Below are 13,020 nucleotides of genomic sequence, written 5' to 3' on the forward strand. Positions count from 1 at the left end.
GACGGTTTTCTAGAACAGAAGGTTACCTCCTAAGTATATTATGATTGTGTTAGCTAGAGATTAGTGCTACTAAAAATAATACTCTCGTTTCTTGTAAACATTGCAGGCAATTCAGCCCAGTTTTACTTCACATAGTTTGCAAGACTTCAACACATACCGTCACTGTGATTTCCATGGTGATGGAGACTACAAAATATGCCCTCATTACAGGGAGTTCATAGGTAGTATCGAAATGAAAGTGGTGATTAAGCAGGGGTAAGAAATTGGATTCAGTTTGTATTTAAAGGCAATCCTATCTCATTCACACTTCTCAGAATTTTGCAATGCGCTTCTCCAGCCAAGCAATACATACATAAACTCCTATACCAGAGTAAATTGTGCAAAATAAAAAATAAAAATGCATCCAGCCATAAACATAGCATTCCAAAATGCATTGTATTAGGGAAAATGGGTTTGCAAAAGTTATTTGGCAAAATCACATACAAATATGAAATTTGCACCAATATGCTGATGAGTTTTCATGAGGTTTTTTTTTTTAAAAAAATTGCCAACTGATGCGAAAATGTGGAGAACTGAAAATAAGAAACAGTGTGAAAACAATATTGGGTTTCCTCCATCCCTAGTGGCAATTCATACAAAAGGGCAACTCCATGCAGGTCCAACACAGCCACAAGTCTGACAGTGGCCTCCCACAATCCCAAGGCAATTTTGTGTACCTTGTTTGGCTGGTGAAAGTATGCAGACATCATACTTTCCGTGGGCTAGGAAAGCAATGTTACGGACTCAGAAATCAACAAAAGGAATAGAGGAAACAAAGCAACCCAACTTCTACTCTTTCTAAATGCTTCAGTCTACTAGTAAAACAAAGTATGCATCTCACCCTCTGTAACAGAGCCTTAGGGCTAGGGAATCCATGGCCTCTCTGATGCTATTGAACTCCAACTCCTATCAGCCCCAGCCTGTGTGGCCAGTGATCAGGGATGATCGGAGTTGATATCCATCTACATCTGAAGGGCCAGACGTTTCCCAGCCCTGAGATAGAGAAGGAGCTTTTTGTACCTGTGTGCACACTCTCTTTTGAAAATGTTTGTTGTTCGCTTACAGAATGTCCCTATCACAAGCCACTTGGTTTTGAGTCAGGAGCTGTTACTCCAGACCAGATAAGCTGCTCCAGTCCAGAGCAGTACACTGGATGGTACACTTCATGGATTGCAAACAAGGCCCGGCTTAATGGGCAAGGTTTTGGGTAAGCAGCACATCTTCCTCCTAATGTTTTGACCAGTAAAGAGTCAGCCAGACACTATGTAAAACCCTCCCTCCCTCCCTCCCTCCCTTCCTTCCTTTTTCTCTCTTTCTAGAAGTCTGCTCAACTACCTCTGCTCTTTGTCTCACCTACTTTTTGATGTTGTGCTGATCCATTTCCTCCTGGTTTTTGTTCCCCCAGCTGTCTCTTCCTGCCAACCACTGTGTCAACAAGTTATTCTTCCTGCTGGCTGTATTAATACAGTTTGATACGGCTCCTCTAAATTACCTATTTCTTCAGCATGTGCTCTAATTTGCTTGTGCAAAGTTTATGCAGAGGTTAGATTATAGCTAGTTTTTATGGAGCATTCCTTCTCACTTGTTTGCAGGGAGATTATATGACAATGAGCATCCGCCCTGCATTCCTCTTGGTTTGCTTGCAGGTTGTGTATATAATGTGCCAGAAAGGCATATAGTGTACATTTCCTTGGCATTTTCCTGCGTGCAAAATGTCTGAATGATATGCAACCAACCAAATAGTTGTGCTAGTGCAAGGATTAGTGCTAGTGCAACAGGATTGCCTTTCCTTTCCTTCCCCCCACATGCCCTGTGCCATCCCGAAATATGCTCCAGAGAATGAAGGGAACCCCAAGAACAGATTTAGGGGGAGAACACTCCGTTGTGCAAGGAGAAATTCCTTAATGCTACTTTGAATACAACAGGCCGTTTCTAGAGTTTTTGCCACACTAGGGTGATGGGGCATCTTAATCCACTTTAATTGTACAATTCTAAATTCCATAGTATGTTCTTGAACTCTTCCCTCAAAGCAGGCCCTATGCAGAGGGAGGTGCGGAAGAGGCACAGCCAGGTACACTTGCTCTGGGCTGGCCAGTTGGCTCCACCAGGGACCAGTTGCTTTTTTTGTCTGAGTTTCTAACTTTATTCTAAGAACACTCCCTTCTCAGGCCTCAGGGCACTGCACAGGCCTGCTTCAAACTCCTGGCAGTCTGGAGGTGCCTTTCATTCCACCTACATTGACTCACCGAGGGTATTACACATAAATCAAAATGGCAAAATGTGGAGTTAAGAGGCACAGGCGCAACTGCAGCAAACGAGTCTGAGCGCTGCTGCCAAATTGTCCCAGAGAAGTTACTTCTAGCATGCCGGTGTCAGCTGTAATTGCATACCCCTCCGACCTCAGAGAACACATCTCATTCACTGGCAAGTGTTTCTTTTAGTAGAGGACATAACCTTCTATGTCTTTCTCCCGCAACTCTTAACAGGTGTGCCTGGCTCTCCAAATACCAAGACACAAACCAGTGGCTGCAGATTGACCTGAAGGAAATCAAAGTGATTTCAGGAATAATCACACAAGGACGGTGTGATGCAGACGAATGGATGACGAAATACAGTGTGCAGTACAGGACTGATGAGAACCTGAACTGGGTCTATTACAAGGATCAGACAGGAAACAACAGGGTCAGTATGAGATGCATTTTCTGAAAGATGCATTTTCTGAAGATGTCCCCACATTGGCATTTGTTCAGAACAGAGTGTGTTGAGATAAATAATCCCATTCAAATAAAAATGAATCCGAGTATTCATTGACTTTCAGTAATTGACAATCAAATTTGAGTCCAAGGCTGAGATTCTAAACCCACTTATCTGGGGTTACTTCTTAGTGGTTAAAATCATTTTGTTAAACTCATGTGCCCCGATAAAGTGAGGGACAAGGAATATTCCCTCTTAAAAAAATTATTCACCATACTTCAGTTGATCACCCAGTAAATAAATAGATAAGGAAATAAATCGGAAGGCTAAATGTGTGTGGCCAGCCATCACAACACTCATCTAGGAAGGTTGCCATTGAACTGGCTGCATGTGTTTTGACAGATATGGAAATGTCCAGAGGAACCAGTTGCTACATGCAACAACTTGCCTACCTCTAGAACTGATTAGAGGGTTGAGTTTCCCTGATACTGTTGATAGGGAATCTAGTGGGAGGTAAGCAGTGCCACATTTATTTAGAAAAACGGTGTTTCTGTAATGTGAAATATACTGTAGAAAGAAGCAGAACCTTTAAAGTGTTACGGCACTGTAAATATATTATTTTCTCCTGAGTAAATTTACAGCAAAGGCTGTAAAGAGCACTGCTATGTATAATGAGTGTGATATTTTTAAGCAGATAGATTCTCATACAATCTGCTATTTGTTATAGCTGCTTTCCAAGATGGCAAAGTCCACACTGAATACCATATTCTACCACCTCTTTAGCATTGTCAGTTTGCTGCACTCTAGTTCAGAATTGGGGAATTCAGAGTACAAGCTTTCACAACCTGGAGCTTCTGAGCTAATTGCCAGTCGACCCCAAATCTCCCTGAAGTTTGGACTTGCCATGCCTACAGCCGATAGCCAAAAGGAAAAAAGAATCTGAATAAAATTCTGTATTAATAGACAACATTTGAATAAAGAATTTGAACAGGAAAGGATGAGAAAAAGAATCTGCATTAGCCTTGATTTCATTACATTGGAGCAAAATCTGCATTTGTTCTAAATTGAGAAAACTGACAAGAATTACAAGTGGAAACATTTCAGTCATAAACATTTTTACGCTACGTAGAGCCAATACATTTATGACACTTACTCCTCATTTATACTAGTGGGTTCTTCATGGATTTGACTAGCCATGCTACATGCCAGGATGAAACTACATGCCCTGGAAAGCCTACTATTGTATAAACATAATTTAGCTGTGGAGAGGTTGGTTTATCTCCCCAAGCAGAATTTGGCAACATGCACCATGTAATTGCAAGTAATTTGCTTCTAGTGACAGAAAGCAGCAGCAGTATTGCTTGGTAAATTAGTGACACGAAATAATTTAAGTCGCTAAATATGTTTCCAACTTACTGAACGCAGAATTAAAGGAAGTTAAGGCCTCAATCCTGTCTTCTGTGAAATGAACTCTGTCCCCCCCCCAACTTTCTTTTTTCTTTTTGTCTTCTGTAGGTTTTCTATGGAAATTCAGACAGATCATCTTCTGTGCAGAACCTTCTGCGCCCACCCATTGTCTCGCGCTACATTCGCTTGATACCACTTGGCTGGCATGTGCGCATTGCCATCAGGATGGAGCTGCTTGTATGCATGAATAAGTGTGCTTGATGCTAAACTTCAGCACCACATGACATTGCAAGGGAAAGAGATGGGAGGCATTAGCAAGATATAGAAGTACAATGAATAGAATGAGTAGGTTCCTCATGTATCTCAGTGTACTATAAATGTAGGCATTATCCCTTTTGCTGTGACTTGCACCTTCCACAACTATGGAAGCTTTAACTGAAGTCTAAATCAGGCGTCCTCAACTTTGGCCCTCCAGATGGTTTGAGGCTACAATTCCCATCATCCCTGACCACTGGTCCTGCTAGCTAGGGATCATGGGAGTTGTAGGCCAAAAACATCTGGAGGGTTGAGCTTGAGGAAGCCTGGTCTAAACCAATAGAACCCAAGAGCCCAATTTTGAGATGAAATTAATATCCACATATCCATGATCCCATGTTGCATTAAATTTCCTGTTTCAGCTCCAGGGGTGGGAGGAGTTGGTGGTGAGAGAGAAAGGCTTTGACTTGATTTTTGTGAAGCTCTCATGAAAGTACAGACTGGCCTATGCAAAAAAAGGAGGAATTTATACACACACACACACACACACACACACACACACACACACACACGTTTCTTATTGCACCCAGTGTTAAGCTTTGCTGATGCTAGCATACTTAATTAGACTTAAGGCAGGTCTTAATGGATGAGCCAATCACAAGTCCTTAGAGTAAGGTTAAACTACATGTTCCCAAGAGTTTTGGTTTGTTGCTGTTGTTGTTCAAAGGAAACTGCTGAGCCGTCTCTCTCCCTGTCCCTGCTGAGCATTATTTATTTATTTGTTGTTTGGGAATGGTTTGAGGGCAGGTAGCAAAAATTTCATTATTAACACAATTACAATATACATTAAAATAGTAAAATAAAACTAGAAGGCAAGTAGCGACAAAGCAACAAAACAGCTGCGTTGAACGGGCAAAGCCAGGAGGAGAGAAGGCGTCTACGCAACAAAAGATCTGGATAAAAAAGGGGCGTCCGTTGTTGACAAAACATACAGTGATGGCACAAGACATACCTCGGAGGGGAGGTCCTAGCATTTGCAATATCAAATCTTTGTTGCTTCCCCTAAATTATGATGATTTTTAAGCATTAATAACAGCAGCAAACAAACCATGTATTTCACCATATGTACAAAATGACACAAATCAGTGCATGTGGATGAATTGTGTCCTGGAAGGCTGAAAATGTTAACCAGATTTAATCTGCATCATCCTATCCTCTCAGGTTTGAATCTAGCATGTTCATTTCAACATGATAGTATCCCAGATGCTATGCAACCTGTCCAGCTCAGATGGGGCCATGGGTTTCTTCCAGCTGCAGGCAATAAACACCTTGACTGCGACTGATAATTTGACTCTGCTTGCCATTCAGCTCAGTCACCCCCATAGGTAAAGATAAAGGGACTCCTGACCGTTAAGTCCAGTCGCGGATGACTCTGGGGTTGTGACGCTCATCTCGCTTTACTGGCCGAGTAGACAGCTGTCCGCAGACAGCTTCCTTGTCATGTGGCCAGCATGACTAAGCCACTTCTGGGGAACCAGAGCAGCGCACAAAAATGCCGTTTACCTTCCCACCTGAGCAGTACCTATTTATCTACTTGCACTTTGATGTGCTTTCAAACTGCTAGGTTGGCAGGAGCAGGGAACAAGCAACAGCAGCTCACCCTGGGAATTCAAACCGCCAACCTTCTGATCGGCAAGCCCTGGGCTCTGTGGTTTAGACCACAGTGCTACCAGCATCACCCCCATATAGATACTTAATTTAAGAGGTGCTAGGATGTTCTGATCTATCTTTTTTATAGGTTTAAAGTCACTCCCATTTTATAAATTAAAAAATAGAAATCTTAATTTGTGTTTATTTATCTGTTTATATACCGTTTGATTGTAATAAAACCTCTCCGTGGTTTACAAAACCAGTTACACAACGGTTCAATGTGTGTCACTGTCAGCATATAGAAAATTTCCATTGTATCTTGACTTAAATTTGTTTGTGATGTAAACATGTAGAATTGTGTGTACATAATTATATTCCTTCCTTATGTGCATGTGTTAAATGTAAGGGCTTTCAAAATAAATTTAAATCTACACTCAAAAATAAAGCCAAAACTATTTTGATGATTCACTCAGTTCTCCTTCTTCGAGTTGATTCGCCACTGTGAACCTGTGCTTTTCTCAGAACTCTCCAGGGGCCACAATTCAACAGAGTTAAATGCACGTTATACCAATTACTTCTGTGTTGGGTTGGGGCCTATAGCCTTGATTAACTTACAAAATAAGCTTTCATGTGATTAGTAAATAACTATGTGCTTTGACTTTGGTAACAACCCTATTGGCTGTGATCTTCGTTTTGGACTTTGATATAGGCCAGCTGGGTACAGATGTAATCCTGGCTCTGCAGTTGCACTGGTGGCTGGGTCTGTTGCCTGTTGAACCTTGATTGCTCAGTGCAGGTGCTGGTATTAAACAGGGATGTATGCAGCTCCCTGGCCAGGCTTTTAACTAGGGAAGGAGCATAAATTCTGTTCAACTCATATTTAAATGTGAATCTTCCTGGTTCACACCTTCCAAAACAATACATTAAACCTGCAACTTACACAGGGGTTGCGTTTTGTAGGGTGGCATAGCTTTTACTCACCCACTCTACCCATAGGTGACAGGACAAACTATAGTGTGTCTTATCAGGACTTTTCCTTTTCTTTTTTCCCCAAGCTGTAAAATAAGAGAGCAGCTTTTCTTTTGGAACTTGGAATTTGAAAAATACTTCACAATGCAAAGAGCTAAAGTTCAGATTTGGGGTGGAAAACCAGATTATTATGTTGGTACAGTTTAGATTTCCCAGATAGCATTCCCCACAGTGCTGACATTTCTATATTCGGGGTTGTATCTTGCTCTTATTATGCAATATGGGGATTAAAACAGTGAAAAATATGCATGCATTTCACTTTTAATGGAGGTGGCTGAAGCAAAATATTTGAAGGCTAGGCTCTTGGGCATCAACGGTAATGAATAATGAATTTGATTCATGGATTGGAAAAGCACTAATTCTTTAAGCTCCAGTTATCGCAGCTTCCCTTAATAGGCTGCTTGAATCCATTGAACATTGTACTCATAGTTATCCCTTCTCACTATGCAGTTGCTGCTTTAATGTGTTCATATTCAGCATCCCATGGAAGTTTTTTTTTAAAACTGAAATAATCACTACTTACTTTTACAGCTAAGATTTGATATTGGGAATTGGAGCCATCCTGAATTTATCCATCTCATTGGTTTGAAGTGACAGCTTGCTTTTGTCTTTTGCCAAGACTGTGCCCTCCCATTGCTGGACCAGAACTCCCATCATCCATGAACGTTGGCCATGCTGATGGGAGTTGGAGTCCACAACGTCTGGAAGACACCATCTTAGCAACCCCTGGCCTAGCACATTGCAACCATGGGTATGTTGTTGTTGTGGCAGTTCTTGGGCTATTTTAAATAGCCCAGTTAAAACGTACCCACACAGTGGAATGGCTTCAAATGTAAAACCAAGCCTTTCCCCACTATTCATGTAAATAACAGCAGGACAACAGCAGTGCACTTTCCTGGGCTATGAGTCGTTGAATCCTAGAATTGTAGAACTGGAAGGGACCCCAAGAGTCAACTGGTCCAACTCCCTGCAATACAGAATCCTTTGAATGCTAATACTCTGAACCTGAGCCATGTGTCTTGGTTTAAATGGAATGACGACACTGGCAACCTTCTTTTACCTGACTCACACCATGTTCAAATTAGGCCTAAATGTCAATTAATCATTGTTTAACATTGCTTTATATACAATATACAAACTACTTTTGTATAACAGAATGTGTTCTTTGAACAGCTCGTAAGATAAAAGACAATACTGAGAAAGACAAAGGACTATAATTACTGGACAGCCAGTGTGGTATAATGATGGTACTTTGGATGAGGACCTGGGAGACCAGGGTTCAGTGTCCTGCCTCCTTTGGTCATGAAGCTCACTAGGTGATCTTAGACTAAAAAGGCACTCATCTCACTCTATAGGCTGAGGGAGCTGGCGTTTGTCCTCAGACAGCTTCCGGGCCATGTGGCCAGCATGACTTAAGCCACTTCTGGTGAAACCAGAGCAGCACACAGAAACGCCGTTTATCTTCCCGCCGGAGTGGTACTTATTTATCTACTTGCACTTTGACATCCTTTTGAACTGCTAGGTGGGCAGGAGCTGGGACCAAACAACGGGAGCTCACCCCGTCACAGGGATTCGAACCGCCGACCTTCTGATCGGCAAGCCCTGCCTAACCTACCTCCAGGGTTGTTGGGGGGATTAATTGAGCGAGAAAAGAAGCACATCTGCTGCCTCGAGCTCCTTGAAACAAGGAAATACAGTACATGTCCATTTGCCTGCCCCTGCTAGCAGCTCCCAGGTGGCTCGGAAGTTGGCCACCTAGTGACACAGTTTTCATAAAATCCACTTGTACACATACAGGGAGCTTTCCCCCCTCAGAATAAAATCCTAAAAAGGCTACTGAGAAGTTACTCCCATGTAAGGGCTATAGAATTGCAGGTTAAATCATCTATGGCTGATGTAGAGAGGGAGGAAGAGAGAGGTAACATAGAGCAATAAAAGCAGCGGCTGTGGGTTTCTAAAGATAGGTATCTGAGGGGGGAAATATATAAACTTATATGACACAGACCTTTCCCCCCAATAGCATTGGGATTATGGCACCCAAATATAGAAAGTAAGTTGCTGTAGGTAACCAATCATGTTTTATTCATCTGAGCCAGCACTAGATATTAGACAGAAATTCATTTCGATTCACATTTAAAGGTAAACTTACCATATTTGCACATTCCAAAACAATGTGTGAACTGGAAAAGAGCCAACCTTTCTGAAGTTTGCAATTCAGTTCTCCATTCATGCAGTGCAAACAAAAAAAAAGCATATATTGTGCATAATTTATCATTGTTTTTCTCCCAATGTATTCAGGTGTCTGCAGGAAGAGCTGGTGGTATACATGATACTGTGCACTACAGATAATGGCAGTCTACCTCATATGCTTATTGGCTCAAAATGGGCACTCATTTCAAAGTAGCAACTACCTTCCCACAGACTTGTGCTTGCCAAGACCACATAACATTCTCATCTTCTAAGCACCTAGAAGCCTCAGTTCTTTTCTTGATACAAGAGCAAATGCATTATGGAGAAAGAGATTAAAATAGCCTATAAAGCACCAAAACAGCATATGTGTGAGGAAATCTAGGAAAGGAACACAGCTTGCAGAAAATGTCAAAAAGTGGGGCTGGAAAGTTGAAGCTGAACTGCATTTTCATGTTAGTGTCAAGAAGTATTAGCTCCAGTGAAATGCCATACAGAACATATTTATCATCTACCATTGAGACTGATTAAAAAGTGCTGTGACAGTCATCTCAGGAAAAGTGTAGGAAGAAGCTTGAAATAAGCACATAGCCATACCTGCAGAAGATTTTGCATATAAAGCTTCCAGAAAAGATGGAAGCTTATTTGCTATGATTAAAGGGCTCATCTTAATAGGCTTCCCCATAAAGCATAAGCAATGTGGAGATAAAAATACAACCAGTTATTCAATCTGAATATATAGGGAATAATAGCTGTTGTTTTAAAATGAAGAAACATATAACCAGTGCTTTTTTCTTGGGGGGGGGTACGCAGGGGTATGCATACCCCTAAATATTTTTTGAATCTAAGTTTGGCCTTATTGAGGGGTGGTATTTCAATATGAGTAAGAAAATGAGAGTACCCCTAAACTTTTTTTAAGAAAAAAGGCACTGCATATAACTAGAAAGTTTCACAATAGTGGGAGAAACTAGCTCAAAACATGCCAGACATAGATGGATTCCAAAATCCACAGGCAATACTTTCTTTTATTAGGACTAACCAAAATGTCAGAAAAGAGTGATCAAGCTTTCTCCAGAACTCATCAGGATGGACGTTAAGTGAAGTGGTCTCAGGGGCAGGGAGAAGGGGAGGAAGAAGGAGGAGGAGAGTTTGGATTTGATATCCCGTTTTATCACTCCCCGAAGGAGTCTCAAAGCGGCTAACATTCTCCTTTCCCTTCCTCCCCCACAACAAACACTCTGTGAGGTGAGTGGGGCTGAGAGACTTCAGAGAAGTGTGACTAGCCCAAGGTCACCCAGCAGTTGCATGTGGAGGAGCGGAGACGCGAACCCGGGTTCCCAGATTACAAATCTACTGCTCTTAACCACTACACCACACTGGCTGTCACAGGCAGGCAGGCAGGCAGGCAGGCAGAGGGAGGGTGTGAAGCCAGTATGCAGCTCAACTGACTAGCAGTTGAATATTACTTCAACACTGGCAATGGAATAGCATCCTCTTCAGCATTGAAAGGCAGCAGGCAAGTTTAGGGAGAGACTGACAGGTTGTGTAGGACACACAGCTCTGATCTTCCACAGAAAGGAATGGCCACGAGGCTCAGGAGTGCTGCCACTGCTACCTACCCCCTCAGTACTCTGTCTAATGAATATCCATGAGACCAGTGCATTTCTATGGGCATCAATAGAATCCTAGTTCCTATCACAATTCACATTCTGATAGGGTGACCTAAGTGCAGTGGTGGAACTCATGCTTTACATGCAGAAGGTCTCAGGTTCAGTTCCCAACATCTCCAGTGAAAAGGGAACTCTGGTTGCAGACTTGGGGAAGCCCAATGTTCCTAGAGAGCGGATTATCAGGCACCAACTCATATTTGCCTCCTTCCGGTTTTCACAGATACATTGAGATCTCACTCTTCTTGTTACTGAAAAGGTCAACACAGAAGCTCCAAATTCTATCTCTCTCACACAGCTGCTCCTAGGATAGACTTGGCTTTTCGGTGTGTGCTCATACCATCCATTTATTTTATCGTCTTCAGTAACAGGGCAGTTTCTGGCAGCCAAGTAGATGTGTGGAGTCAAATTAGAAAGCAAGAAATCTTTATGGAACAGAAGCATCTGCATCCAATGCCATTTATAGAGGACAAAAGGTGGGTATTTCTTTCCATAAGACATTTGCAAAGGAGGAATTATCTAAATGCTGTACTGGAAATTTGTCACTCCAGGCTAATGCATTTTATTAAACTCACCAAAATCCCAAAAAAGTGATGGCAACAAGCAATAGAGATACCTAAAGGAAATGGAAAGCTTCAAACATACTGTATATCCAAATGACTGAAATGATGTGGAACACAAACTGCTGACCATGATTATACCATTTGGAATGGCAGTTATCAAGATTTTGATGAACTAGATGGTTTAATATGCAACACAGCATCGCTGCCACAAGTAACTGGCTCATCTGTTAGAAACACAGAATCAGTGAGCATACATCAGCTGACAAACATTTCCAAACCAATATTGAGAGCAATAGTTGTTTCTCAATGAAGCAGAGGATGACAAAGGGATGAAGAAAATATTGAGAACAAAAGGCTCTCCCAGATACAGAAAAGGAATTGTGAACATTAAGCCCAAGTCTGGACTAGTGTTTGACAGTCCTCTGATTTTTCCTACACAACCATCTTTGAAGCTGGGCAGTAAGTTAAGCTGTGTTTACATATGCTTCACACTAATGTGTGGAGGGAAACAGGAACATACCCCGCTCCTGATGTTGTCCTGGTGATGGTCCCATCTTGGATGGCTGTAAGAGTAAATGAATTCCTGGAAGAGGAGGCTATCAGTGGCTATGTCCTATCTCCACTATGGGAGGTAGTAGGTCTTTGAATATCCACTGCTGGGAACTGCCAGTAGTGAGTGCTGTTGTGCTCAGGTTCCGATTGTAGCCTTCCTCTGGGAAACTAGTTCACCACCGTAAGAACAGGATACTGGACTAGACAGGCCACTAGCCAGCTCCAGCAGGCTCTTAGGTTCTTATCCACATGTGGAATGAAAAAATGTACCCATGGAAATACAACTGTACACATATAGGTGCTCCTTTTTGAACACCTTGCTCAACGTATGGACACTGGCTATGGCTGGGCTAATGGGACACACACAGACCCCCTGTACCTGTGTGAATAGGCCTACTGTGACATCTGAGATTCATGGTCAACTTTAGCCTTGCCATACGTAAACCAAAGAAGTCAGTTTAATTAAGAAGAACACTAGTATTCTGATGCTGACATGTATCTGTATACTTCTTGCTGTTCTCTTGGCAATTTTTCTGCTTGGGGAAATTATAAGATCATAGTAATAAAGTAGATGAAACACTTGTGGGCTGCTCTGGAATGAAGCAGAGAGAAAAATGATATTCTTTTCTGGGACAGATTCTTCTTCTAGTGACCTCTGTAGCTCAGTGACCCCATGGGACGAAGATGTAAAGGGAACACTAGCATATTATGTCAGCTATACGGCTATGTCCAAAAGCAGGTCACTGTCCATTTGAGATAAAACAGGTACTATCTGAACTCAAAAGTAATGTACATAAACTGGTATCATTTAAATGTTTCAGACAAGTCAAAAATATTTCTTGGCAAATACATTCAAGGAGGTAGAGGTTCAAAAAAAGCTAAGCACAGAAGGGTAAATAAAAGATCAGGAAAAGCTGAAGGAAACTTACTACAGATGCACGAAATGCTTTGGAGGACAGGAGGGATGACAACCTCAG

General features: G+C 41.9%; 1 protein-coding gene across 3 annotated transcripts in view; it reads left to right on the forward strand.

Annotated features, from left to right (window-relative positions):
• The window catches only part of RS1 (retinoschisin 1), a 39,685-nt gene extending 33,831 nt beyond the window's left edge, over positions 1 to 5,854 (forward strand). For all 3 annotated transcript variants that reach the window (XM_083439482.1, XM_083439481.1, XM_083439483.1), the window contains 3 exons: positions 1,105 to 1,246; positions 2,526 to 2,721; positions 4,249 to 5,854. In XM_083439482.1, the coding sequence (XP_083295608.1) occupies positions 1,105 to 1,246; positions 2,526 to 2,721; positions 4,249 to 4,401 (491 nt within the window). In that variant the 3' untranslated portion in view covers positions 4,402 to 5,854. The remainder of the gene's footprint in view (positions 1 to 1,104; positions 1,247 to 2,525; positions 2,722 to 4,248) is intronic.
• Positions 5,855 to 13,020: the final 7,166 nt, after the last annotated feature.

Source organism: Podarcis tiliguerta (genome assembly GCF_965153285.1).
Source record: "Podarcis tiliguerta genome assembly, chromosome: 4".
NCBI lineage: Eukaryota > Metazoa > Chordata > Lepidosauria > Squamata > Lacertidae > Podarcis > Podarcis tiliguerta.